Source organism: Trachypithecus francoisi, unplaced genomic scaffold (genome assembly GCF_009764315.1).
Source record: "Trachypithecus francoisi isolate TF-2019V2 unplaced genomic scaffold, Tfra_2.0 Lachesis_group10, whole genome shotgun sequence".
NCBI lineage: Eukaryota > Metazoa > Chordata > Mammalia > Primates > Cercopithecidae > Trachypithecus > Trachypithecus francoisi.
Genome location: NW_022681455.1, coordinates 31,979,040 through 32,006,706, shown reverse-complemented (window position 1 = coordinate 32,006,706; position 27,667 = coordinate 31,979,040). Strand labels below are relative to the sequence as shown.

Sequence of the window (27,667 nt, the reverse complement as noted above, 5' to 3'; positions counted from 1 at the left end):
CATGGCCAGTGCCCGTTCCCCACTCCCTTGCCCCAAAAGGATCTGGAACACAAGTGTTGTCGCAGCTGTTTTAATTCAATCCCGCGCCCCTGTCCAGCAGGAAACCCTTTATAGAAAACCTAAATCCTCATCTTGGAGTTTCTCCTTCAGCCAGGGCAGCACTTGGAAGAGGTTGACGTGAAAGTCTCGGGCGTGAGCAGGTACCTGCTTTTGCCGCTTCTGGTTTTTGCAGACATCCACTACTCCCCAGCTGATTACACCAACCTGCAGAGGCAGTGGGTGCCATGGATCATTCAGTAGAATTCCTAATCCTGGAAGCATGACTGTTCCTAATTGTGTCTTAGCTGACCTAAAGGAATCAGGCTAGGGACCCAGCTCAGCCTCATTCTTGACACACACAGGCCAGACATGCAGTCCTAAGGTGAGGCAGGCTCTGCCCACCTCGAATTACTAGTCACATGCATTGAGCTTCCCTGCTTTGGGGCCCATGCTGAGCACTTGGCATCTCCCCAGATAGGAAAGGGAGGACTCACTTGAATGAAACGACTTCTCTTGTGAACTATCAAGGGGCCGCCAGAATCACCTGCAAGGAGAGGAGAAGCTGTAGGGAAAAGGATTCTTGGCCCTCGGGCACTTGCAGCACAACCGGAGAGCGTTCTCTCACCTCTGCAAGTATTGGGGTCAGCATAGGGACTCACTCCTCCAGTACAAAGGAACCGAGGGGTGACCACCTCCGAGATGTCCTTGACTTTGTCATAGCCTGGGGCATATTGAGCATCTCTCTCACAGCTGCCTTTCTGTAGGGGAGGTGGGAAGCATGGAGAAAGGTAATGAACAGAGGTGGCTTAGGAAGGATTAGGGCCTAGAGTGCCTCTTTAGGATGCCCATTTCTCACCTTATCCCCATTCTTAATGTAGACCTCCTTCCGAGTCAGCTTCTTCTCCTCCTCAGACACAAACAGAGCTTTGATATCCTGTGCAGGGAGCAGTTCTTCCTCTGGACAAATAGACTGCATCACTTCAGCTGCTCCCACCACTGTCATCTCCCTATTGACTCTGTCACTCAGCAGATGTCCCCTAAGCCCTTCCTAGTGCTACGTTCTGGGCCAGGCATCGTCTCTTCCTATTGCACCTCCCTCTCATGCCTCACTTGTCTCGGGATCTCGTCCTTATTCTCTCCCCTAGTATGTCTTACTCTGTTGCTGGCAAGTGGTAGTTGGAGGAAGCCTCAAAGCTCGAGTTGTTCCCTCGGTGCAGGGGAGACAAATGGGCCTATAAAGGACAGGGAGAAAGAACAGCAAACTAGGCCTGCTCCTCACCCCAGTCCTCCAGCCTTTCCCAGCCTTTCCTCAGGGATCTGGATGCTCTCACCTGATAGTCGGGTCATAATTCAACTTATTCTTGAGCTTGATCAGGGCAACGTCATAGTCATAAAATTCAGGAATTCCTGCTTCTTTTTTCCCACTAATGTTGTAGTTGGGGTGAAATAGGACTTTTTCTATCTCCAGGTCCCGCTTCTTCCCTCCTGAAGTAGGAGAATAGGTACCACCTTTTTGTGGGCAGCTTCTTGCCTCTGGCCCCATGTCATTCCTAACTTCAAGTCTTCCCCATCCCTGACTGGTCTGGGGTGCAAGGGATGGGGCTGCATTGCGGATGAGTGGAGTGTGGGATCTGTAGAAAGTGGAAGGTGTTGCCTGGAGGGTGCCCAGGACCTTCAGTTGCATCCTTACCCACGCTGACCTTGATCGAGTGTTCCTTGTCGTCCACAGTAAAACAGTGTGCTGCTGTCAGCACAAAGTACTCAGACACCACAGCCCCCATACAGCTCTCATGTCCCTTCGAAGGGCGCTGGGAACAGAACAGTAGAAAGGGAAAACTCAACTTTCACAAACCACCATCTCTTACGGCCATTTTGCCCTTCCCCTACTCCCATTTCACCTTGACCTCACCTCCCCAAAGTCCTCACTAGGATTCTGTGCTTACAGTGACTGAGATCTTGGCCTGCCATGGTTGCTTGTGGTAATCGGTACCCGTCCTGTGTTCCCAAACCATGCCACAGAGACTCAGAGACTGGCTTTCATCTGGCAGAGAAGGAGAATGTGCTGAAAACTCGGAACACTTCATTCCCAAATGGCAGCAGCCTTTGGGTAGGAGTCTATGGGGAGCAAAGGCCCAAAAGGAGAAAAGGAAAGGCCACAGGTATTTGTTTCCTCATGTTAGGAGAAAACTGCTATGGTGGAGTGAAAAGGGAAAGAACTTGGGATCAAGCTATCAGAGGCCTGGCTGTTTTCAAGCCCAACCCTGTTGCTAGCTTGCTGCCCCTTGACCTCCTTTGGCTCTGTTTCCACATGTGTCAAATGTAGGACTATAGAAAGATCTCTGAAGTGCTTAGAGCTCTGTGATTCTAAGGTTAAGAAGCAAACAGTGCCAGGAAACAAGAATAGTGATACTGAGGTAGAGAAGGAGGAATGAAGAAGGCTTTCCAGGCAACTAGAGCTTCAAGGGTAGAGGAAGAATGAATTACTTCAGGGGAACCTGAGGAGAGTTGCGTTCTTTATTCCCTTGTATCTGCCTACCAATCATTTGGAAGAAAACGTCTTCCAGGTTTTCCATATCCTTGACTTTGAACACATGTTTCTCACTGTCTTTCTTGGAAGCCAAAGCATTGATGTTCACGTCGTCCACCAAAGGTCCAACCCCAAACACATAGATATCTGAGGGAGAAAAAGGAAGGATGAGGGTCCAAGCCCTGAGGAAGTAGGGTGCTGGGTCCTAGGCAGGTTACTCACCCAGATAATCCTCCCTCGGGTTTTTGCGATCCTTGCCGATGTATAACAAGTCCCGGATCTCATCAATGACAGTAATTGGATCCCCACCCATGTTGTGCAATCCTGCAGAAGAGACGGGACCATGAGGGTAGGAGATAAGATAAATTGGCTAGAGGCAGTGATACACGTGGCAGGGTGAGGAAGTTGAGGAAGGGTTAGAGGTAGTTGATCACAGGGCTTTAGGAAGAATTCCTTATAAAGGGTCACAGGAGGGATGAAGAGCCAGCTATGAGTCACATTCAGGGCCCCAACCATGGGTGTGGTGTTACAAGTGGACTTAAGGGCCGCATGCTGGTCTGAGAAGGTGGGGAGGCTGGGACAGGAGAGAGGTCCCTTCTGACCATCGGTCATGAGGATGATAACATGGCGGGTGCGGTTCCAGCCTTCAGGAGGGATGTCCTCTGGCCAACTCATCATGCTGTACACTGCCTGGAGGGCCCTCTTGGTGTTAGTCCCTGACTTCAACTTGTGGTCTGTGGAGAGGGAAGAGAGCATCACCTCACCTGGTCTTCCAAGCCATCTTTTAACCCCAGAGACCAATCTGCAACTGAAGTCTCACATCTTTCAACTTTTTAAGTTAATCATCATCAAACGGACTTCCCTTTGACCACGAAGTGGCCCTTCCAGCCCTCAGCAGGTTCCCACTAACCTCCATTGCCCAATGACCCTGCTGTTCAACCTTTGACTACAAAGTGGTCCCCCTGTTGCCCTCAAGGTAGTCTCATGACCCCCTCCACACAACACTCCTGAACCTCCTGACCCCAAAGTGAACCTCCCACCATTCCCTAACCTCTGACCTTCATAATTGATTTCATTGAGCTTCTTCGTGACCCAGTCTGCATTACTGCTGTCTCGGTCAGACACTTTGACCCAAATTCTGGGGTAGGTGGCATATGTCACTAGACCATATCTTGGCTTCACACCATAACTTGCCACCTGTGGGTGAGGAGAACAAGGTGCCATGGCATTGAAAGAATACTGTGATTGGGAGACTTCAGCAACGTTGCTGGGACAGGGAGGCTCTTAGGAAGAGGCTCAAGCACTGAGGTTCATGGAGGAATCAAGTACAAGGGAAGGAGGACAGAATAGAACCTGGAGACTTTCCTGGGGCCCTGGGGTTCAGAGGGGCTGGAATGATCAGGGAGCTAGTCCTGGAAGATCAGCGAGATTCCATTCCCCCAAGTTCAGGGATAGGAGGACTCCACCTTCTCAATTAAGTTGACTAGACACTTTTTGGCTCCTGTGAAGTTGCCAGCCCCAATGCTGTCTGATCCATCTAGCACCAGGTAGATGTTCATGGAGCCTGAAGGGTCTAGGACGATCCTCCGCTTCTGTTGTTCCCCTGGGTGCCAGGAGAGTGACTCAGGCTCCAGCATGAACGATTCTCGTCTCTTCTCCGTTTTCCCCCAGTTCCCTGCCCTGCCTCCCCTCTCTGCCTTCAAACCTGGGCTGTGCCCATCCTCGGCATCAACTCCTTCTATGGTCTCCGTCAGGGAAGACAGGAAAGCTTCGGCCACCTCTTGAGGGGTGTCGTACATGAAGGAGTCTGGGAGAGTCAGAAATGAGGTCAAATGTCTGGGAGTATCAGGGACACAGTGACCAAAGAGACGGGGGATTGTGGGTTTCCAGGGTAGAAAAGGCTCAGAAGTGAGACAGTTCTAGAGGGAGGTTTAAAAGAAGTGAGGAAAGAGCAGGGTTGAGGTGGGGAGAGAAGACAGTAGGATGCAAGATCAGGATCTGACCTGGGGGTGCAGGTCAAGGGTCACCTTGGCAGGAAGGCTCCGTCCCGCTCCAAGAGCCACCTTCCTGACACGTTCGCCGCTGGGAGCCACGCAGGGTAAGCCCCCGGCTGCAGTGGTAGGTGACGCTGTCTTCAAGGCGGTACCGGCTGCCCACCTTCCTTGTGCCAATGGGGATGCCTGGGTTGGAGCAGTACCCCGCTGCAGAGGCATGAGACATAGGAGGTAAGCGCTGAAGCCTGAGGCCCCGCGGGCAAGGTAGAGAGCAAGAGTTACAGTGTCCGGGGGCAAGTGCCCACTCCTCAGGCTAGGCGCTGTCAGGGACACAGCAATGTGGGGGGAGAGGATGCTTCTCACCTCCGTTGTCGCAGATCGCTGTCTGCCCACTCCACCGGCCATTCACTTGGCAGGTGCGATTGGCAGAGCCCCGGAGAGTGTAACCGTCATAGCAGTGGAAAGAGATCTCATCACTCACATTGTAGTAGGGAGACCGGGGCCTGTATTCCCCGTTCTCGAAGTCCTGTGGTCTTGGACAGCGGATTGCTTTGAGAAGGGAGGACAAGTAGAAGTCATCAAGAGGGAAGGGCTGCCTCAGGTGTATCCCTCCTGGTCTCAGAGAACAGGTCACTGAGAAACAGAGCATTCCCAGTCCCGCAGAAGCTGCATCTTACCTACCCTTCAACCCATAGGGGTTTCCGCGGCTCCTCCCTCCCCATTGCTGAGTGTTCTCTTGACTTCCAGGGCTGCGTGGAAGCCCAGGGTAAATGCTTACTAAAAGTTAACTCCTCTTTTTTTTCCTTCCTTTCCCTCTACAACCCTAAAACTGCTCCTACTCCTGGTCAGCCCACCTTGTCACCCTGCCTAGTCTCATCCTAGTCCTGACCTTGCTGCCACCTGCCCTGTTTCTCCCTTAGGCCACTGCCCACACTCATTGCCCTCAAACCTCTGCACTCTGCCTTCTTGACAGTCTTTTGATCTTGAGTCTTCATGGTGCTCCAGGACCCCGTGGATCTGCAGGTACGTGTCTGCACAGGGTACGGGTAGAAGCCAGAAGGACACATGTACTCCAGTGCCTGGCCCTCTTGGAGAAGTCGGAAGGAGCCACCTTTGATCTCTACCCCCTCCAGAGAGCAGGATCCTTGAGGCCGGGCCAAAGACAATGGAGTGGTGGTCACACCTGAAGAGAAAGGCTGATGAAGCCTGGCCCCAAAAGGCCAAGGAGGGATGTTGGGGACAGCAGGAAGGGAAGGTTACCCTCACTTACCTCCAGACAAGAGGCCCAAGATGAAGGGCATCAGGCAGAGCTGGGGGCTGAGATTGCTCCCCATGGTATTAGAAGGCAGGAGAGAAGCTGGGCCTGGGGCAGGATGGCGTGTCCTGGCTTGTTTTGCTTGTCTGCTTGGCTCAGTGTCCAAGCTGAAACTCCAGACCTAGACCTGGTCACATTCCCTTCCCCTGCCCCCCACCAGTTCCCAGCCTTTTATGCAATCTGTGTTCTGGCACCTGCAGCTTGCCCCGCCTGTCCTACCCACATCACTTTCCCGGAACATCCAAGCGGGAGGGCCCCGCTGAGCTGCCAGTCAAGGAAACAGAAACTGCAGAAGTCCCACCCTTTGCTGCCCAAGGTCCAGGACTCTCCCCTTCAGTACCTCCTCTCTGGCCTCAGCTCCTCCCCAACAAGCCCAGACCACCCACTTAGGGACCAGAAATAAGGATCCAGCTCACTCCCTGTTGCTTGTGTGTTATGGTGCAGAGTCCAGCCACTGTTTGTCCAGTGGGGTCTCTGACCTGCCTTCCTGTGGCTCTTGCAGTCATTCTGGCCTCCCCTTCCCCCCAGGCCAGCCCTACCTGGCCTCCAAATAGAGGCACAGACAGATGTGGAAACCACTGATTTTTATTAATTTCATAACTGGGAAATTCCATATGAAAGTGAAATGAGCATGAGTCAAGTCAAGCAGGGGAGGAATTTGGGGACAGGCCAAGGAGCGGGAGGTAGGGCAGCGAGGCAGTCCCGCTGGTAGGAGCCCTGAGGATTTCCCAGCTTGTGTGCGCTGCCTCTGGCATCCTAGAGACCCGGATTTACTCAACTAGGAGACAGCATGGGTCACAGGGTCTAAGGGTGGGCATTCAGAGGTAGAAGATGGAGGGGGGGCAGATTCTAACAGGACAGCAGAGGGCTCAGTGGCCATGACTAAAGGGGTAAAAAATTCAGGACATCCCCCAGGTGCTGCCTCAGCCAGGGCTGCATGCGGAAGAGATTGATGTGAAAGTCTCGTGGCGGTGGGACCTTGCTACGAGGGGCCCTTTTGCGGGAGTTTTTGTCAGCAGAGCCAAGGCAGGGGTTGTAAAGACCCCAGCTCACCAGACCCACCTGGAGAAAAGGAGAGAACTGGCTGGGAGGCTGCCACAGCTCCAGCTGTAAGCCCCAACCTCCCTAGATCCCTCAAAGGCCTCCCTCATCCCCCCAACAAGGCTGACATCCTGTAACCCCTGGGTCCTGCAAGCTTCCACCTTCTCACCTGAAAAAACCTGAATCTCCGCTCAAGGAAAACTGCTCCCCCAGATTCTCCTGCCAGCAAAGGGTGATAGGAGACAGTGTCATACAGGGCAGTGGACTGGTGTTCTGGCACGCATGCTGGCCACAGAGACACAGGTGGCCTTCCCCTTTGGGAATCCAGGCATGGTGAGGGACTCACCCTTGCAGGGACTCTCATCCTCCTGGGTCCCACTGCATAGAAACTGGTCTGTCACCACCTCCCTGACATCTGTCAAGTTGGGGAACATGGTTTTTTCTTGGGAGACGACCTCAGCACAGCTTGTCCACTGCGGTAGGGGTGGAACCAGAGAGAAGGGAAGAATAAGCAGACCTGACTGGGTGCAATGGCTCACACCTGTAATCCCAGCACTTTGGGAGGCTGAGGTGGGCGAATCACTTGAGGTCAGGAGTTCAAGACCATCCTGGCCAACATAGCGGAATCCCGTCTCTACTAAAAATACAAAAATGAGCTGGGTGTGGTGGCGAGCACCTGTAATCCCAGCTACTTGGGAGGCTGAGGTAGGAGAATCACTTGAATCTGGGAGGCAGAAGTCACAGTGAGCCAAAATCATGCCACTGCACTCCAGTGTGGGACACAGAGCAAGACTCCATCTCAACAACATCAAAAGAATAAGCAGACTCAGGGACACCTAGCAGGTTTGTGAGACTTGGGAGGAGGGGTGACCCACGTCAGAGAGAGAAAGCAGCCAGAGCTGGAGAAGGAAGAGAGAGATTCTGCGAGCTGTCACAGGGGGATCCCAGCATCCCCAACCTGAGACCCTCACCTCCACTCCCATCTTAAGGTTAATGTTCAGTTTACTCCCATTCAAGGCGACAAAATGAGCAGGAACACTCTGTTTGTTCAGCAGTTCATTCTCTATAGTCAAGAGAAGGGGATATTGGTGTTGATCCTTTTACCCAGAATCAAGATTCCTGGCTTGGGGACTGCAGCCTAGTCCTTGTTATCACCTCTAAACCCTAGCCCCAGCTCTCAAGCACCATAAGTCCCAGCACTCACCATGGTCCCTACAGGTGCTGCCTTGAGGTCTCCGCAGAGCCAGATTGGCCTCCATGGTGCAGGGAAGGCAGATGGGCCTGGGGAGAAGAGCAAGGGTCACACCAGCCTGTCCCCAGTGTCTCTTCCAGGGCCCTCCGGAGCACTGTCCCCCGGAGGGCGCCCTCCCATCCCGGACTCCAGGCACCTGGCATGGGTGGACATTTTTACTTTCTGGGCCAGCTTCAGCAGGGCGATGTCATCACCATAGAACTCCAGGATTCCCTGGTTCTTTTTGGCAAAGACATCAAATCCTGGGGAAATCACCGCCTTCTCAATAAGGAATTCTTTGCCCCACTGGGATTTGGGGTCTCCTGGAAATGATATGCCAGATTAGGCTAGACCAGGGCTCCTGCAGGGGCCAGAGGCTAAGTCAGGTGCTGGGATCTGTGGCTTCAGGATCGGGAGCCTGGTGCATCCCCTGCCTTACCCACGTTGACCCTCCATAGGGAGTGGTCCTTGCCATCGCGGAAGCAGTGAGCTGCTGTCAGGACCCATTGGTCGGAGATGAGGGCCCCCCGGCAGGTCTCTTGGCTCTTGGGCTACAGGGGGAACAGGTGATCTTCAGGGATTGCAGTATCTCTGGCCCATGGCCACTTTCACCTCTGGAATCCAAGCCCCGCCCCTCCTTCCTGGTACCTTAATAGTGACATGCCAGGGTGTCCTCTCTTGGTCAGAGGCGTTTGCTGACATGTTCCCCACCCCGCAGATGGTGTCTGTGAGCCTGGAGACATCTGTGGGTGTGAGGATCAGATGAAGAAGGAAGCAAACGAAGGGCACTGTGTCTAGGTTCCCAGCATGGGCTTCTGACGGGCCCTCCCCAGCCTCCCCACACCAGGGAGGGCAAAGCTCACTCACCCAGCATATGTTCAAAGACCTGGTGCAGAGCCTTTGTGTCCTGCAGAATGAAGGCATGCCTCTCGCCATCCTTCTTGGACCCCAGCTCATTCAGTTCTCTCCAGTCCACATCCAGCTTGCCCACCCCAATGGCATAGATGTCTGTTGGGGAAGAAGGAAATCACCAGAATCCTGTGGCTTTGGGGCTACCCCATGAGACAGGAGGCTGTCATCTGAAACTCGCTGTGTCCAACCAAGACCTACATAAGCTGGACCCCTGCGTCCTCCCCACTGCTACCTGTCTGCCCTCATTTCCTGCCACTCCCTGCCCTTCACTCTCCTGTAGCACACAGCCTCTTTGAAGTTTATCAAATCCTTAGGCGTAGTCACACCTCAGGCCCTTGGTCCCAGCTATGCTTCTGCCTAGTTCACTCCTCCCCGAGACTTCCACATAGCTCACTTTCGTACCTTTTTAAGTCTTGGCTCAAATGTCACCTTCTCAGTGAGGCCTTCCCTGGTCTTCCTGTCTAAAATCGCAATGCCCCAGACAAACTTTCATCCTCACTTTGGGAGGTAAGGTGGGAGGATCCCTTGAAGCCAGAAGTTTGAGACCAGCCTGGGCAACATGACAAGACCTCTTAGCTTGTGTCACCTACCACCTGCTGGGTTCTATGGTTTTCTTATCCTGTTTATTGCCTATAATGGTAGAATTGTGTCCCCCAGAAAGATGTGTTCAAGTCCTAACCCTTAGTATCTATGACCTTATTTGGAAAAAGGGTATTTGCAGATGTAATCAAGTGAAGATTAAGTCATACTGGATTAGGGTGAGCTCTAGTCCAATGACTGGGGTCCTTATAAGAAGAGGTAAGCCAGGCCAGGCGCAGTGGCTCACGCCTGTAATCCCAGCACTTTGGGAGGCCGAGGTGGGCGGATCACGAGGTCAGGAGATCAAGACCATCCTGGATAACACGGTGAAACCCTGTCTCCACTAAAAATAATAATAATAAAAATAAGAAGAAGTAAGCCGGGGCCAGGCTGGTGGCTCACACCTGCAATCACCAGGAGGCGGTGGTTCCTGTGAGCCGAGATCAGTCGTGCCATTGCACTCCAGCCTGGGCAACAAGAGCGAAACTTCATCTAAGAAGAAGAAGGAGAGGGAGAGGGAGAGGAAGCAGAAGAGGAAGCAGAGGAGGAAGCGGAGGATGAGGAGGAAGAGGAAGAAGAAGAGAGCCAGGCGCGGTGGCTTACGCCTGTAATCCCAGCACTTTGGGAGGCTGAGGCAGGCAGATCACGAGGTCAGGAGTTCGAGACCAGCCTGACCAACATGGTGAAACCCTGTCTCTACTAAAAATACAAAGATTAGCTGGGCATGCTGGCACATGCCTGTAACCCCAGCTACTCAGGAGGCTGAGGCAGGAGAATTGCTTGAATCTGGGAGGCAGAGGTTGCAGTGGGGCGAGATTGCACCACTGCACTCCAGCCTGGGCAACAGAGCAAGACGCCATCTCAAAAAAAAAAAAAAAAGTGATTTGGCTGGCCATGGTAGTGACTCATGCCTGTAATCCCAGCAGTTTTTGAGGCTAAGGCAGGCAGATCGCTTTGAGGCCAGGAGTTCAAGACCAGTCTAGCCAACATGGCGAGACCATGTCTCTACTAAAAATACAAAAATTAGCCGGGCATGGTGGCACATGCCTGTAATCCCAGCTTCTTGGGAGACTGAGGCATAAGAATCTCTTGAACCCAAGAGGCAGAGGTTACAGTGAGCTGGGATCCCGCCACTGCACTGCAGCCTGGGCTCCTGGGTGACAGAGCGAGACTCTGTCTCAAACAAATGAACAAAAAAAGAAGAAGAAGGGAATTTGGACACAAAGACACAGGCAGTGAGTCTCCTATCTACATGAGAGAATGGCATGTAACGACACAGAGGTGCACACAGAAAAGAAGGCGAGTTGAAGACAGAGGCAGAGAATGGGTTTATGCTGCCATAAGCCAAGGCATGGTTGGAGCCAACGGCAGCCAGAAAAGACAGGAAAGAATTCTTCCCAAGAGCCTTCCAAGGAAGCATGGCCCTGCAACACCTTGATTTCAGACTTCTAACCTCCAGAACTGTAAGAAAAAGAAATTCTGTGTTCTAAGCTACCCAGGTTTGTAGTACTTTGGTAAATATTTTTAAATGACTGAATGAATAGAAAGAACTCAGAACATAACATGGAAACAAAACCTCAGATGTGGTCTTCCTCTGTAAAAGGTAGCATCTGGGAGAAGGGCCTAAAGCCAAGTCCTCCCACTGGAGGCCCTGGACCCACGCAGCAGGCCGCGCCTGTTCTCTGACTGTGGTGCCAGTCAGAGCTGCCCTCAGGCAGATCAGAGTCTGCTCCTCTCTCAGCCTTTGCAACCCTTGTGGAGCATTTTTGCTCTCAGAGAGCCCTGCATTGTGTGTAAAAGCAAGGTGCTTAGGTAGACCAAGAGATCTTCATCCAGGAGGCAATCTGGCAATGGCCCAGAGAGAAACAGTTACAGTTGGAGCTAGACAATGATCATGCCTTGTGCATTTTCTTTGACTATTTTCATTTGGTTTCCTACTTATTTTCAATAAAATGTTTTTGTAGCATTTGGCCCAGTGATGTAACCTCGGCCAGTGATGATAAGGAGGAAGGGAGTGGCTTTAAGTTTTGTCTTCCTTGGGCAGGAGTTTTAAAGAGGAATCAGCTTATCCCCAGGGCCAGGTGAGCTGGGAGGGAGCAGTGTGAATGGAAAGGAGAAGAGCTAAGGGGAAGATGAAATATTGGGGCTCAAAACCTGTTGCCCTCCCTGTCTGAGCATCTCTCTCTGAAATTACTTTCTGATCAAAGGTCAGTGATTTGTGTTTAGTCTGAACCTGAAGAATTGTTCCTTTAGAGGCTGCAACTGCCAAAGCCTTAGCCAGCTGTGCTGCTGAAAGAGAAACCACCAGGGACATTCCCTAGAGGGAATTGAGGTCTCTTCTTCCTGGAAAGTTTCCTGAAACATGAGATACTGATGGTGATGATGATGATGATGATGATGATGATGATGATGATGATAACGAGGACAGTTGTAGTCATGGCTAACATATGCTGGGCATTTTTCTGTGCCAGGCAGGCAGTGTTTCTCTAAGCATCTTCCCCTGTCAGCTTGTGAGCTGGGTCCTAGTACTATTCCCCTTTCGCAGATGAAGAAACTGCCCATGGCCACAGCCCACTGAAGATGAAACCAAGATTCTCTGTCTAAAGCTGTTGATTAAAAATAATAAAGGCCGGGGCCAGGCGCGGTGGCTCAAGCCTGTAATCCCAGCACTTTGGGAGGCCGAGACGGGTGGATCATGAGGTCAGGAGATCGAGACCATCCTGGCTAACCCGGTGAAACCCCGTCTCTACTAAAAAAATACAAAAACTAGCCGGGCGAGGTGGCGGGTGCCTGTAGTCCCAGCTACTCCAGAGGCTGAGGCAGGAGAATGGCGTGAACCCGGGAGGCGGAGCTTGCAGTGAGCCGAGGTCCGGCCACTGCACTCCTGCCTGGGCGACAGAGTGAGACTCTGTCTCGGAAAAAAAAAAAAATAATAATAATAATAATAAAGGCCGGGTGCGGTGGCTCACACCTGTAATCCCAGCACTTTGGGAGGCCGAAGCAGGCGGATCACGAGGTCAGGAGATCCAAACCATCCTGGCTGACACGGTGAAACCCTGTCTCTACTAAAAATACAAAAAATTGACCAGGCATGGTGCAGGCACCTGTACTCCCAGCTTCTCGGGAGGCTGAGGCAGGAGAATGGCATGAACACGGGAGGCAGAGCTTGCAGTGAGTCGAGATTGCGCCACTGCACTCCAGCCTGGGCCACAGAGCGAGACTCCATCTCAAAAAAAATAAATAAATAGAAATAATAATAATTAAAAAATTAAAAATTGGCTGGGCACAGTGGCTCACGCCTGTCTATAATCCCAACATCTTGGGAGGCCAAGGCAGGCAGATCACTTGAGGCCAGGGGTTTGAGACCAGACTGGCCAATATGGTGAAACTCCGCCTCTACTAAAAATACAAAAATGAGCTGGGCATGGTGGCACACACCTGTAATCCCAGCTACTCTGGAGGCTGAGGCAGTAGAATCGCTTGAAGCCAGGAGGTGGAGGTTGCAGTGAGTTGAGATCCAGTCACTGCACTCCAGCCTGGGCAACACAGCAAGATTCTGTCTCAAAACAAAAAATTAAAAATTAATTTTAAACAATTTGTAAAGATGGGCTGAGCATAGTGGCTCATACCTGTAATCCTAGCACTTTGGGAGGCTGAGTTGAGAGGATCGCTTGAGCCCAGGAGTTTGAGGTTGCAGTGAGCTATGATTGCACCACTGCACTCCATGGGTGGACATCTCTACTTTCTGGACCAGCTTCTGGGCCAGCATGGGTGGATATCTTTCCAGGGATATACCCTGAGTGACAGTGAGACACTGTCTAAAAAGAAGAAGAAGAAGAAGAAAAGGAAGAAGAAGAAGAAAAGAAGAAGAAGAAGAAGAAGAAGGAGGAGGAGAGGAGGAGGAGGAGGAGGAAGGAGGAGGAGGAGGAGAGGAGGAGGAGGAGGAGGAGGAGGAAGAAGAAGAAGAAGAAGAAGAAGAAGAAGAAGAAGAAGAAGAGAAGAAGAAGAAAAGAGAAGAAGAAGAAGAGGGAAGAAGGAGGAGGAGGAGGAGGAAGAAGAAGAAGAAAAGGTTGAGACCATGGGCAGTAGTTTGACTCCAGACTCTTCAACATGATACTCAGTTGCCTTTGTACAGAACAACGCAGAAATAAAACCATGTGGCTCTGGACCAGAGCTAAGATGCTGGGATCCCTGGCTGAAGATATCCTGACTTCTGCAGGAGCAGCACAAATGTGGTGGCAGTGGCGGGGGCTCACCCAGATAGTCATTCCTCTTCTGGTTGATATTCAGGATCTCTCTGATTTGGTCAACAGCTGTTTTGGGAGAGCCACCCATATTGGACTTTCCTAGAACAAAGAGAATAAAGACTTCTTCTAGGTAATATCAGGATTTCCCAGGGCCCTGAAAGAGTAGGAAAACATTTAGCCTGGGAACCTCAACACTTACACTGCCTACAAGAGCTTCAAAGTATACTTTTAGACTGGGCATGGTGACTCACGCCTGTAATCCTAGCACTTTGGGAGACCGAAACAGGTGGATTGCCTGAGCTCAGGAGTTTGAGAGCAGCCTGGGGAACATGGCAAAACCCTGTCTCTACTAAAACTGCAAAAAATTAGCGAGGTGTGGCCGGGCACGGTGACTCATGCGTGTAATCCCATTGCTTTGGGAGGCCGAGGCAGGCGGTCACCTGAGGTCGGGAGTTTGAGACCAGCTTGACCAACATGGAGAAACCGTGCCTGTACTAAAAATACAAAATTAGCCGGGTGTGTGGCACATGCCTGTAACCCCAGCTACTCCAGAGACTGAGGCAGGAGAATCGCTTGAACCCGGGAGGTGGAGGTTGCAGTGAGCCAAGATCACGCCATTGCACTCCAGCCTGGGCAACAAGAGTGAAACTCCATCTCAAAAAAAGAAAAAAAAATCCCAGCAGTTTGGGAGGCCGAGACGGGTGGATCATGAGGTCAGAAGATCGAGACCATCCTGGCTAACACGGTGACATCCCGTCTCTACTAAAAAATACAAAAAACTAGCCGGGCGAGGTGGTGGGCGCCTGTAGTCCCAGCTACTCTGGAGGCTGAGGCACGATAATTGCTTGAGCCCGGGAGGCAGAGGTTGCAGTGAGCCAAGATCACACCACTGTAGTCCAGCCTGGGTAACAGAGTGAAACCCTGTCGCAAAAAAAAAAAAAAAAAAAAAGGTATATATATATATATATATATATATATATACAGTTTTACTGAAATTTTCTACATTCCAGGCACTGGACCAGGTGCTTCCTATACTTTATCTCATTTAATTCTCATGAAACCCCAGGAAGAGTCGATATCCTCATTTTATAAACTAAGTCCTGGAGGAACTGTGTAATTTAGATAATATCAAGAGGCAAATGACAAGGCCAGATCCACTACAGACTGTTCCTTGCATCCGTGCCCCTCGACATTCCTGCTCGAGAGCCACATTTCCTCACCTATCTCCAAGTTACCTCCCAGATGGTAACAAGAGCTAACACAAAGCACTTTCACACAGGCAACTTAAATAGCTTTCCATAAAAATTGTGTAAGGAAAGGAGGACAGCTATCATGATCATCGTTGCTGTCATTGTGGTTACAGTCATCATCATCAACACTAATTCTATTTTTTTAATTTAATTTTATTTTATTTTGAGACAATGGAGGGTCTCAGTCTGTTGTCCAGGCTGGAGTGCAGTGGCATGATCTTGGCTCACTGCAACCTCTGCCTCCCGGGTTCAAGCGATTCTCCTGCCTCAGCCTCCCAAGTAACTGGGATTACAGGCATGTGCCACCACGCCCAGCTAATGGTTTTGTATTGTTAGTACAGACGGGGTTTCACCATGTTGACCCCTCTGATCTCAAACTCCTGACCTCAAGTGATCCACCCACTTTGGCCTCCCAAAGTGCTGACCACACCCGGCCCTATTTTATAAATAAGAAACTGGGCCAGGTGTGGTGGCTCATACCTGTAATCTCAGCACTTTGGGAGGCTGAGGCAGGAGAATTGCTTGAAGCCAGGAGTTTGAGACCAGCTGGGCAACAGAGCAAGGCCCCATCTCTAAAAACAAAAAACCAGGGCCCAAAGTGTCAGGCAGAGGGAGAATCAGAACTCAGGGCTTCTGACCCCCTATTGTTGCCCCTTCCACTATTCCAGACACACTCAGAGACCATGATACCCACCGTCTGTCAGAAGGATGATGGCATGTCGGATTTCCTGCCAGGCCATCGTTTCCATGCCAAGGAGTCGCATTTGATTGTTCATCATGAGATAGACACTGTTTAGGGCTGCATAGGTGTTAGTCCCAGTTCCATTTTCATGATCTGGAATATGCCAAAAGGAAGGGCTCTCTTAGAAACTTCCCACTACCACCAAGGGGTAGGGATCACTCTATTCCCCCAATTATTGGAAATGCAATTTTTTTTCTTTTTTTCTTTTTTTTTTTTTGAGACAGAGTCTTGCTCTGCCACCCAGGCTGGAGTGTAGTGGCGTGATCTTGGCTCACTACAACCTCCGCCTCCCCAGTTCAAGCGATTCTCGTGCCTCAGCCTCCCAAGTAGCTGGGATTATAGGCACTGGCCACCATGCCCAGCTAATTGTTTGTATTTTTAGTAGAGATGGGGTTTCACCATGTTGGCCAAGCTGGTTTCCTGACCTCAAGTGATCTGCCCATCTCAGCCTCCCAAAGTGCTGGGATTACAGGCATGAGCCACCACACCTGGCCTGGAAATGCAATTTATCAATTTGCTTTGATAAACTCAGACATTTGCCATTCAGATAGAGATCTGGCATCTTTGCTTGTTCAAACATTAAAAGCCTTTCCACCTTAGAGATGTTCATTGCATAGGGCCGAGCAAGGTGGCTCACACCTGTAATCCCAGCACTTTGGGAGGCTGAGGCGGGCGGATCACAAAGTCAGGATCATGAGATCAGCCTGACCAACACAGTGAAACCCCGTCTCTACTAAAAATACAAAAAATTAGCCAGGCGTGGTGGCAGGTGCCTGAAATCTCAGCTGCTCGGGAGGCTGAGGCAGGAGAATCACTTGAACCCGGGAGGCGGAGGTTGCAGTGAGCCGAGATCGTGCCACTGCACTCAAGCCTGGGTGACAGTGCGAGACTCCATCTCAAAAAAAAAAAAAAAAGAAATGTTCATTGCATAACCCCAATCCAAGACCACACTAAAGTCCCAAGATTCAAAGATAAGGTTTCCAAAACCTTGAGAGGCTTCAGCCATTTGCTAAGTGCCAGCAGGCAACTTTACATGGCATATGGGTGGCTAATGACATGGGGAGATGGCAACGTGCAGCCATGCAAACCAGACAGTGTGGTTTTGGCAACTGGAAGGAATTGAAGACCTGCACAGTGTCTTTGGACCTGCAGCACCTTAGAATGAGCTATGAGCTGGGGACAGCTGGGGTCCCCCATCATAACCCTGGACGTTGAAACTACCCCAGACTTGTGGGACTCAGGTGCCACCAAGAGGCCTCACTCTCTTTCTAACTCATCCAGAATTTGTTTGTAGGCCCTGAGAGGGTCCATCTTCTCCTCTCCCATCGCCATCATGTGATGACACCCGTACCTTTGTAGTTGGCATTTTCCAGGCTGCTGATCACCTCAGTTATATCCCGGGAGTTGACATTCAGGACAGACATGAGGACTTTGGGCTCTGAGGCAAAGGTGATAATAGCAACACTCACATTGATCTCAAAGCTGAAGATCTGTGTGGGGCAAGTGAGAGGCAGTGTAAAGGGCCCTGAAGTCAAAGGGGAGATGGTAAGAGAGCAAGCAAAGAGCTCTGGAGGAAGCAGAGAAACTGGAGTGAGATCGACAGAGGCTAGGACCAGTGGAGACACTAGGAAATGGCTGTTAGGAAGAAGCTATGGGCCAGGCGCGGTAGCTCATGCCTGAATCCCAACACTTTAGGCAGGTGGATCACCTGAGTCAGGGGTTCGAGACCAGCCTGACCAACATGGCAAAACCCCATCTCTACTAAAAATACAAAAATTAGCCTGGTATGGTGGCAGGCACCTGTAGTCCCAGCTACTCAGGAGGCTGAGGCAGGAGAATCACTTGAACCCGGAGGCAGAGGTTGCAGTGAGCCAACATCACGCCACTGTACTCCAACCTGGGTGACAGAGAAAGACTATCTCAAAAATAATAATAATAATAACCTCTGTTGAGCATCTTTCTCTTTGACAGACTCTCTCCTCATTTAATCTTCACTCAACCCTGTGAGGGGGCATGATGGCCCCTATTTTATGGATAAGGAAATTGAGGCATGGTGCCTCATCCCCCTCCCCCCATCACATCATGAGGAGGAGGTAGAAGTGGGATCTGAACCTGTCACATGACTCTCAGTCACTGCTCGAACTTGTGTGTGTTGCTGCCTCACAGTGCAACAAGTTACTTAATTTTGAGTCCCAAGAGAGCACAGAAACTGCCCTCTTTAAAATGTAGGTGGGAGGGAAAACCATTTATAATATTACATGAAGTATTGTGAAAAGCATAATTACAAAACAAAGTTCTGGTGAGGAACTTAAACCAGTGGCTTCCAAACTTCTGTCACACATATTTTATTTTATTTATTTTATTTTTTTTGAGATGGAGTTTTGCTCTAGTTGCCCAGGCTGGAGTGCAATGGCACGATTTCAGTTCACTGCAACTCCACCTCCCGGATCCAAGCGATTCTCCTGCCTCAGCCTCCCAAGTAGCTGGGTTACAGGCGTGCACCATCACACATGGCTAATTTTGCATTTTTAGTATAGATGGGGTTTCACCATGTTGGTCAGGCTGATCTCAAACTCCTGACCTCAAGTGATCCACCCGCCTCAGCCTCCCAAAGTGTTGGGATTACAGGCACTAGCCACCACACCTGGTCTATCACACATATTTTAAAGCCTGCACAAAATGTTGAAGTTTTTATTTATTTATTTATTTATTTATTTTTGAGACGGAGTCTCGCTCTGTCACCCAGGCTAGTTTTTGTATTTTTAGTAGAGACGGGGTTTCACCGTATTAGCCAGGATGGTCTCAATCTCCTGACCTCGTGATCCGTCCGTCTCCGCCTCCCAAAGTGCTGGGATTATAGGCTTGAGCCACCGCGCCCGGCCCCATAATGTTGAAGTTTTAAGAGGAAATTATGAAATGTTAAATTATTAATCTGGTTTAAATTATTCCACAGGGGCACCAGTATTTTTCTCTTCACTCCTGTGTGTTATCTCGCTACCTTTCTGTGGAGACCAACCACTGTTCTAGATGATGAATTCCTGGAAAGCAAGACCTCAGGCTTTCCATGTTTGCTGTTCCCCAGCCCCCAGCACAGTGTCCTAACAGTGCTTGTGGAATAAAAATTATGGTTGTATAAATTGAATTCATGATTCCTACATGGCATGAGTATAATCTGAGAAGACTTCTAGGAGGAGGTGGGCTGTGAGTGGGGCTCTGAGGAGGGGAAGGAGACAGAGAGAGATAATGAGCGCAGGAAGGCCTCTGCTGCAGGCAGGCTCCTGATTCCTGACCCTGTCCACCATGAGGGAGGCGCTCTCCTTGAAGATGAGAAAGTCATTTTCCGACACACTCTGCGAAGAGTCCAGGAGCAGGTAGAGGTTCAGGTGCCCAGAGCGCTGGATTTGGATTTTACGGCCCAGGCTTTCTGGAGAAATGTGGAAGGGGAGGATTGAGATCCCCACCTCCTTCCTGCGCTCTTGCCAAGCGGGTCCAGCTTCTCTGCTTCCCTCCCTTCCAGTGGCTGAGCCCACCAAGGCTCCTGGCCTCGAGGAAGCTCGCACCCTCCCTTGCTCCAGCCCAGATCCAGCACCCTGCTCAACCAGAAACCCCACCTCAAACACTCACCCTTTGTCCTCTGGGTGGGATTGGTGGCCCCAAGCATGTGGGAGAAGGAGGTGCCCAGGGCAGGGGCCACGTCCTCAGGGAAGTCATAAGAGTAGGGCTCTGTGGGGGGAGCCACACAGGGGTCAGCTGGGGCAGCAGCCGGGTGTGCTGGGGAGTCTCAGGAGGGTAGGGCAGCTACTCACGGCGGCAGATGGGCTCCGTTCCACTCCAGACCCCGTTGCCCTGGCACTCCCGCTCCGCAGACCCCGTGAGCACAAGATTCGAGGAGCAGCGATAGCGGACCTTGTCCCCATGACCAAAGCGGGAGCCTGTCCGCACCGCGCCCAGCGAAATGCCTGGGTTGGGGCAGTGGCCAGCTGCGAGTGAACAAAGGAAGGCAGAGGTGAGCAGCCCCTCCCATCAGGCTCTGCCTCCTCAGCCGCCTCAGTTGCCAGCAGAAGCTTCCCAGTTCCAACCCAGGGATGCACCCGTGTCTGTCCCAGAGCCCCCAGAGACCCAGGGAAGAAGTCAGCTGATGGTCCCTCCACTCCCTCAGAGAACATTTGTATTTCATAAACCATAGTGAGGCATCCCTACACACCCATCAAAACGGCTAACACTGAAACGACCCGTAATTCTAAGTGTTGGAGAGGATGCGGAGTGACTGGTACTCTGTTACCTTGCTGGCATGTACGTGGGTGAAACTTTCTCAGCCTCTACTACAACTAAAAATATGCCAGCCTCTGATGTGACAATTCCACATTTAGATCATTTACTCAAGAGAAGCAAGTGCATATATGTACCAAAATCACATGCAAGAATGTTCCTAGAGCTTTACTCCTAATGGCCCCAAACTGAAAATAACGCAAATGTCCATCAAGAGGGGAATGGATAAATTGTAATATATCCATATAATGGAATACTACACAGCAATAAAAAAGAACAAAGTACTGATACACACAACAGCATGGATAAATCGCACAGGCAGAATGTAGAACAAGGGATGCCAGAAGCAACAGACCACATCCTGCATGATTCCATTTACAGGAAATGTAAGCACAAGGTAACTAGTCCATGGAGACAGAGGTCGGAAGAGCCATTACCTTGTGGCAGGGGACAAGAGGGAACCTCATTCTCTGTCTTGGGTGATGATTAGATGAGTGGGTGCATGTGTGACAAATTGTTGAGCCTAATATTTAAGATTTGTACATTTTACAATAGGTAAATTGTGCCTCAATTTTAAAATAAGTTAGAGTCACGTCTGAATAAATGGCCATTTGGCAAAGACCCAAGGGCATGAGTTGGGGGGCCATGGTCTGGACCACTAGATGAAGGCGGTCCTGCTATCTTGTGGACTCTGTGTCTTCTGTATGATGTGCTGAGAACCATGATCCAAGAAGCTCCCAAACCCACAGGCAAATGCGGCTCCAGGAAATCCTAGGAGCCCTACTTCTGCCAAGCAGAGCCCTCACCATTCACAGCGGCAGCAGTAACCATGATAAAAGTGCTTATGGGCCAGGCGCGGTGGCTCATGCCTGTAATTCCAGCACTTTGGGAGGCTGAGGTGACAGGATCACCTGAGGTCGGGAGTTCAAGACCAGCCTGACCAACATGGAGAAACCTCATCTCTACTAAAAATACAAAATTAGCTGGGCGTGGTGGCGCATGCCTGTAGTCCCAGCTACTCGAGAGGCTGAGGCAGGAGAATTGCTTGAACCCAGAGGCAGAGTTTGCAGTGAGCCAAGATTGCGCCATTGCACTCCAGTCTGAGCAATAAGAGCAAAACTCTGTCTAAAAAAAAAAAATTATTATGGCCAGGTGTGGTGGCACATGCCTGCATTCCCAGCTACTCAGGAGGCTGAGGTAGGAAGATCACTTGAGCTCAAGAGTTTGAAGCCAGCCTGGGCAACACAGCAAGATCCCGTCTCTTTTTTTTTTTTTTTTTTTTTGAGACAAAGTCTCACTCTGTCGCCCAGGCTGGAGTGCAGTGGCGCGATCTCCGCTCACTGCAAGCTCCGCCTCCCGGGTTCATGCCATTCTCCTGCCTCAGCCTCCCGAGAAGCTGGGAGTACAGGTGCCTGCACCATGCCTGGTCAATTTTTTGTATTTTTAGTAGAGACAGGGTTTCACCGTGTCAGCCAGGATGATGCCGATCTCCTGACCTTGTGATCCGCCCACCTCAGCCTCCCAAAGTGCTGGGATTACAGGCATGAGCCCCCGCGCCCGGCCAGATCCTGTCTCTTAAAGAAACAAAAACAAGGCCAGGTGCCATGGCTCACGCCTGTAATCCCAGCACTTTGGGAGGCTGAGGTGGGCGGAATCCCCTGAGGTCAAGAGTTTGAGACCAGCCTGGCCAACATGGAGAAACCCTGTCTCTAGTAAAAATACACAATTACCGAGGCGTGGTGACACATGCCTGTAATCCCAGCTACTTGGGAGGCTGAGGCAGGAGAATCACTTGAACCTGGGAGGCAGAGGTTGCAGTGAGCCGAGATTACACCACTGCACTCCAGCCTGGGCAACAAGAGCGAGACTCCGTCTCAAAAAAAAAAAAAGTGTACATGGCGTTTATCAGATTCCAGGGCTGTTTTTCTTGGTTTTGTTTGTTTGCTTGTTTGTTTGTTTGTTTTGAGACAGTCTCACTCTGTCACCCAGGCTGGAGTGCAGTGGCACGATCTAGGCTCACTGCAACCTCTGCCTCCCAAGTTCAAGTGACTCTCCTGCCTCAGCCTCCCGAGTAGTTGGCATTAACCACGCCCAGCTAATTTTTTGTATTTTTAGTATAGACGTGGTTTCACCATGTTGACCAGGCTGGTCTCAAACTCCTGACCTCAGGTGATCCACTCACCTCGGCCTCCCAAAGTGCTGGGATTACAGACATGAGGCTCCGCGCCCAGCACTTTTTTTTTTTTTGAGACAGAGTCTTACTCTGTCACCCAGGCTGGAGTGCAATGATGTGATCTTGGCTTACTGCAACCTCCACCTCCTGGTTCAAACGATTCTCCTGCCTCAGCCTCCTGAGTATTACAGTATTACAGGCGTGCACCACCACACCCGGCTAATTTTTGTATTTTTACTAGAGACGGAGTTTCACCGTGTTGGCCAGGCTGGTCTCGAACTCCTGACCTTGTGATCCACCCACCTTGGCCTCCCAAAGTGCTGGGATTACAGGCGTGAGCCACCACACTCCAGGGGCTGTTGTATATGCTTACTAATGTTAACTCATTTAATCCAGATGGCAACCCCATGAGGTCAGCACTCACTATCCTCGTTTTACAGATGGGAAAACTGAGGCTTAGAAAAGTTAAATAACCTTCTCAAAGTCTGTCAAAGTCAGAGCAGGGCTTGGAATCCAAACCTGGCTTTAAAGGCAAGGCATTAAAGCATAGTACTTGACTCTCTCCCAGCATATCTTTCCTACAATAATTTGTGGGGCCTGAATATGAAGTGTTACTTTGAGGCATTTAGAAAAGCCGGGCAGGGTGTGTGGAGGCTTTATGCTACATCTGAAGCTTAGCACCAGCTGCCTGGGGCCTGGCCCTTGCAGACTTGTGATGTGTGACCTGTAGACCTCAATTTACCAAAATCCAGGAATATTATTATGGCACACTGAACAACAGACCCCTATCCCCACAGAGGCTTCCTGGATACACATGGGGCCCCAGGGTTCCCCAGGAGACCCCAGCCCCTGTGTAGCCCATCAGCCAGAGCACTCACCCCCATTATCACACACAGCTGTTTCTCCATCCCACATGCCGTTGGGGCGACACTGACGCACAGGCGAGCCCCGCAATATGAAGCCATCCTCACACTCGAAGCTCACATTGCCACCCACGGGGTAGGACCCCAGCCGTGGGGTATAAATGCCATTCTCAAAGGAGACAGGGGCTGGACAGCGCACAGCTGGAGAGAGAGGAAGTGGGTGGGGAAAATAGGGCTGGATGGATAACACCTGGGCTGGCGATTAAGCAGGTGATTTTATACCGGAATGCATGGGAATGGCCAACTGGCTGTTAAAACACTGATATATTAGGTTGCAGCATGTGAAATCGCTGTTTTTGGCAACTCATTGAATATTGCCAATTTCACAGAGTCTAAGTGAATCGATTGATAAATAACCACTTCCCTCAGCCCCCTTAGGGCCATGGCCTCCCAGACACTCCCCTTGAGATCCTCAGATATCTAGAGGACTCCAGGACCATTCAGCCTCCATTCTGAATGGTCACTACTAGACAGTCAGTTGTACATAAAAAGTCATCCCTGGCTTTAGTACCCCACAGTCTCCATCAAAACCTGTTCCCAATTCCTTGCTACTGGCAATTGACATTTTCTGGATATTTTGAAAAGCCCTCTGCAAAAGCAACTTCGCCATCTAGTCAGGTTAAGTCCCACCCTGAGCAACTCCGAAACAAAAGTTCTGGGGTGGCCCCTGGTGTAGCACCCTGAGCAAAGCCCACAGGGAGCCTCACGTTTGCAGACCGCCTTAGTCAGAGACCGGGTGGCTCTTGGGGTCTGCCACTGTCCGCTGCTCTTGCACAGCCGTGATGCTGGGGATGGGTACAGGCCCTGGGGACAGGAGTAGATGAGAAGGCTCCCAGGGGCCCAGCCATGGCTGAGGGTGAAGGTGCCACCAGAGATATTCACATTCTGAGGGCAGGAGGTAGCCGAGTCTGCCGGACCTGGAGGCGTGGGAACAAGGAGACAGCCATGGAGAAAGAAGGAAGACACAGATGAGAAAAGGAAAGCAAAAGAGACTCTTTCACACGTGGGAACTCAAGCTGGGAGCACCAGCCTCACACACAGGACCCTGAGCTTCCCCCTTCCCTGCCTCCTACCTGGGTACAGGAACAGCAGGCAAAAAAGAACCATCAGTGGGTCCATGGTGTCCTCCCTAGGGACAGCGAGAGGCAGAGAGCCGCGGGAGGGAAAAGGTCATCTGACTTCCCGAAAACCAGAGCTGGCTCAGCAGCTGCTTCATTGCTGCCAGAGAAGAAAATCCAGGGAGTGGCAAGGGGGATGGTCTTCTGTCGGGGAAATAATAAGCAGGGATTGGGGACTGAGCTGAAGGGTGGAACCTTTGCCGTGTCTCCCTGATGCTAATATACCTATAGAGTCCATAGATCTCCCCCACAGGCTTTGTGTACTGCCCCCATGCTCCACCCACCCATGTGTGCACATGTGCACCAGACACGCATGCTCACAAACACGCAGGCAAACACATATTTGCGCTCGTGTGTGCACACATGCACCTTGCTCTTGTGTGAATAGTCTAAAGCACACAATCCCACAAACCATCCAAAATATTGCAAAATATTTTATTTAAGTAAAGTTTTAGTGTTATTTTGGGTTTTACCAAGTGGGTTTTACTTTCTGAGAGCCTAGAACAGTTCTGTCTTCTTGAACATAAATGTCCAAGGGAGGATGAAACTAATTTTTTTAGGACTTCTTGATAAATAGGAAGATTGACAATATTTTTATTCCCTACAATCCTTCCCCAGAGAGAATCTAGGGGGGAAAAAAATGAAATCAACACTTAGTTTTGGAGACAGGAAAAATGTTTACAACATTTTTACGGAAAGCCTAGTAGATGAAATTCCCAACTGGCAAAGTAAATACATTTGGGGTTGGTTACTCAAAGGAATAAAAGTTTTGGGGGTGCTGGGATGTGCCTTTAAATCATAACCTACACTTGTATGAAATGCAGAAAGCAAAGAAACTTGAAGCTAGTGTGTTAGTCTCCCTGACCCACAGAAGTCTTTTCAGTACCTTTTGAACAATGTAGGGTAAAAATAAATAAGATCAATTTAAAAAATGAAGATGAAACCTCTCTGAAGTGATCATTTAAGTTCGTAAAAACCCTTTTGATTTACAAGTGAGTCCTTAGAGAACTGATTGAACCCAGAAGGTGGAGGTTGCAGTGAGCCAAGATTGTGCCACTGCACTCCAGCCTGGGCAACAGAGCAAGATTACATCTCAAAAAGAAAAAAAATAAATAAATAAGACCAGGCATGGTGACTCATGCCTGTAATCCCAGCACTTTGGGAGGCTGAGGCGGGTGGATCATGAGGTCAGGAGTTTGAGACCAGCCTGGCCAACATGGCAAAACCCTGTCTCTACTAAAAATACAAAAAAATTAGCCAGGTGTGGTGGCAGGCACCTGTAATCCCAGCTACTTGGGAGGCTGAGGCAGGAGAATCACTTGAACCCGGGAGGCAGAGGTTGCAGTGAGCTGAGATCATGCCACTGCACTCCAGTCTGGGTGACAAGAGCAAGACTCTGTATCAAAAAACAAAAACAAAAACAAAATAAAGAGTCCTCAAAAACACATGTACACAAAGTGGGACTCCCCTTGGACAGGGCTGAGTGCATGAAGATCAGGACACCCTGGTGTTAGGGACTCCAAAGTGGCTGCTGTGGCAGAGCTGTTGGTGCCTCCCCTGCCTCTCAAATATCTTTTCTCCCTCCTTCCACAGTAAGAGATGATTAGGGGGCACACACAGTCACCCAGCTAAAGACCATATTTCCTAGCTTCCCTTGCAGCTAGGTAACCAGGTGACTTGGCTCCAGCCAATGGAATGTTAGTAGAACTTATATATGTAATTTCCAAGTTATGTCCCTAAAATAAAAAGGCAGTATGCCTTTTCTTTTCATGGAATATAAACCTAGTGGAGATCCGTCTTCCACCAGGAAGATGAGGGCAACATGCTGGAGATGACAGAGCAAACAGATAGAGGAGCCTGGGTGTCTGACACAGTGTTGATGTCATACAAGCCCTGCACAGCCACTTAGATTGTTACAAGAGAGAAATAAACTATCTTAAAGGTGGGGGGTACTTACGGATGTTCACAAATATTGTGGCCTTGTCTTCTTTCAGTCACATGGTAGGATAGAATTTCCCCCAGCCACTTGTTTTAGCCAATAAGATGTGAGTACAAGTAATATGTATCACTTCCTGATGGAAGCTCAATGCAGTCTTCACCCTGCTCTTCCCCTCTGTATAGTAATGTTTGAGATGGTGCACTGTTCCACCAGCCAAGATCCCTGGGTGATATCGAAAGCACAGTACCAGCCGGGCGCAGTGGCTCACACCTGTAATCCCAGCACTTTGGCAGGCCAAGGCAGGCGGATCGCCTGAGTTCAGGAGTTGGGGACCAGCCTGACCAACATGGTAAAACCCCATCTCTACTAAAAATACAAAAATTAGCTGGGTGTGGTGGCATACACCTGTAATCCCAGCTGCTCAGGAGGCTGAAGCAGGAGAATCGCTTGAACCTGGGAGGCAGAGATTGCAGTAAACCGAGATCACGCCACTGCACTTCAGCCTGGGTGACACAGGGAGACTCTGTCTCAAAAAAAAAGGCAATACCCGGCTGACTCTCAGTGGATAAGTAATATGACCAAAAAATAAACCTTTGTTATTTTAATTCATTGCATTTCTACTAATGCAGGAAAAAAGTACCACCCAATGTGTAGGAAATTTTAAAATGATTTATTCTTTCTCATATTGGCCAGACGGTTCTTCTGCTGGTCTTCCATGCAGTGGCAGTCAGCTAGGGGCTGAGTTCAGTGGACAGCAGGACAGCTGGCCCCTCCTCCTCAGGGTCTTTTATCCCTAGCCATCATAGCATGGCAGTCTCAGGGCAATTTCTGAGGAATCCAAAACATAAACTGCAAGGTCTCTTGAGGCCTAGCCCCAAAAGTCACATAATATCACTTCTTTTTTTTTTTTTTTTTTTTTTTTGAGACGGAGTCTCGCTCTGTGGCCCAGGCGGGAGTACAGTGGCCGGATCTCAGCTCACTGCAAGCTCCGCCTCCCGGGTTCACGCCATTCTCCTGCCTCAGCCTCCCGAGTAGCTGGGACTACAGGCGCCCGCCACCTCGCCCGGCTAGTTTTTTTTGTAAATAATATCACTTCTGCCACATTCTATTTGTCAAAGCAAATCACAAGGTCAGCCCAGATTGAAGGCTGGGGGCCTAGAATTTACCTCTTGATAGGAGGAATGGCAAAGTCACAGTGCAGAGGGGCAGGCACATAGAACAGGAGGGATTGATGGCTGTATTTCGTAAGCCCTGCTAGGGCAACAGATATTTCTAGGTTGTTGGTTACCAGAACATAATGAAGCCTAACCTGACTGAACATTCAAATCACTAAACTTTGGGTGCCTTTTAGAGCCATCAAACTAATAG

General features: G+C 50.3%; 2 protein-coding genes across 3 annotated transcripts; both read right to left on the bottom strand.

The window, feature by feature from the left end:
• Window positions 1–54: 54 nt before the first annotated feature.
• On the bottom strand, window positions 55–6,101 carry CFB (complement factor B). The gene is made up of 18 exons (XM_033216685.1): window positions 5,831–6,101; window positions 5,510–5,743; window positions 4,924–5,109; window positions 4,594–4,767; window positions 4,272–4,373; window positions 4,033–4,169; window positions 3,625–3,763; window positions 3,169–3,300; window positions 2,789–2,890; window positions 2,576–2,713; window positions 1,983–2,080; window positions 1,730–1,847; window positions 1,371–1,524; window positions 1,195–1,271; window positions 896–996; window positions 665–797; window positions 534–583; window positions 55–264 (listed from the first exon to the last, which is right to left on the bottom strand). The coding sequence occupies exons 1-18, from the start codon at window positions 5,892–5,894 to the stop codon at window positions 109–111; spliced, it is 2,295 nt and encodes a 764-aa protein (XP_033072576.1). The 5' UTR covers window positions 5,895–6,101; the 3' UTR covers window positions 55–108.
• A 341-nt stretch (window positions 6,102–6,442) lies between these two features.
• C2 (complement C2) lies at window positions 6,443–24,632 on the bottom strand. Of its 2 annotated transcripts, XM_033216686.1 has the most exons (18): window positions 24,316–24,632; window positions 23,950–24,159; window positions 23,198–23,383; window positions 19,684–19,857; window positions 19,502–19,600; window positions 19,168–19,301; window positions 17,229–17,367; window positions 15,830–15,970; window positions 13,895–13,984; window positions 9,015–9,155; window positions 8,796–8,890; window positions 8,587–8,698; window positions 8,305–8,470; window positions 8,121–8,197; window positions 7,888–7,979; window positions 7,263–7,389; window positions 7,086–7,135; window positions 6,443–6,937 (listed from the first exon to the last, which is right to left on the bottom strand). In XM_033216686.1, exons 1-18 carry the CDS (start codon window positions 24,359–24,361, stop codon window positions 6,758–6,760), a joined length of 2,259 nt encoding a protein of 752 aa, XP_033072577.1. In that variant the 5' UTR covers window positions 24,362–24,632; the 3' UTR covers window positions 6,443–6,757. The 2 variants fall into 2 exon arrangements, with proteins under 2 accessions (XP_033072577.1, XP_033072578.1); XM_033216687.1 differs by lacking the exons at window positions 19,168–19,301; window positions 19,502–19,600; window positions 23,198–23,383; window positions 23,950–24,159; window positions 24,316–24,632 and having other exon boundaries at window positions 19,684–19,794.
• Between the last annotated feature and the right edge of the window lie 3,035 nt (window positions 24,633–27,667).

Coding starts and splice junctions, on each gene's coding strand:
- CFB (XM_033216685.1), bottom strand. CDS start 5,894: ATGGGGAGCAATCTCAGCCCCCAGCTCTGCCTGATGCCCTTCATCTTG. Junction 5,110..5,509: donor CAAGAAGGCAGAGTGCAGAG/GTTTGAGGGCAA, acceptor CCCTTCTCAAAG/CAATCCGCTGTCCAAGACCA. Junction 798..895: donor ACATTAAGAATGGGGATAAG/GTGAGAAATGGG, acceptor CCTCCCCTACAG/AAAGGCAGCTGTGAGAGAGA.
- C2 (XM_033216686.1), bottom strand. CDS start 24,361: ATGGACCCACTGATGGTTCTTTTTTGCCTGCTGTTCCTGTACCCAG. Junction 17,368..19,167: donor CCTCCCTCATGGTGGACAGG/GTCAGGAATCAG, acceptor TGCCCCACACAG/ATCTTCAGCTTTGAGATCAA. Junction 15,971..17,228: donor GGAAAATGCCAACTACAAAG/GTACGGGTGTCA, acceptor GGCATATTCCAG/ATCATGAAAATGGAACTGGG.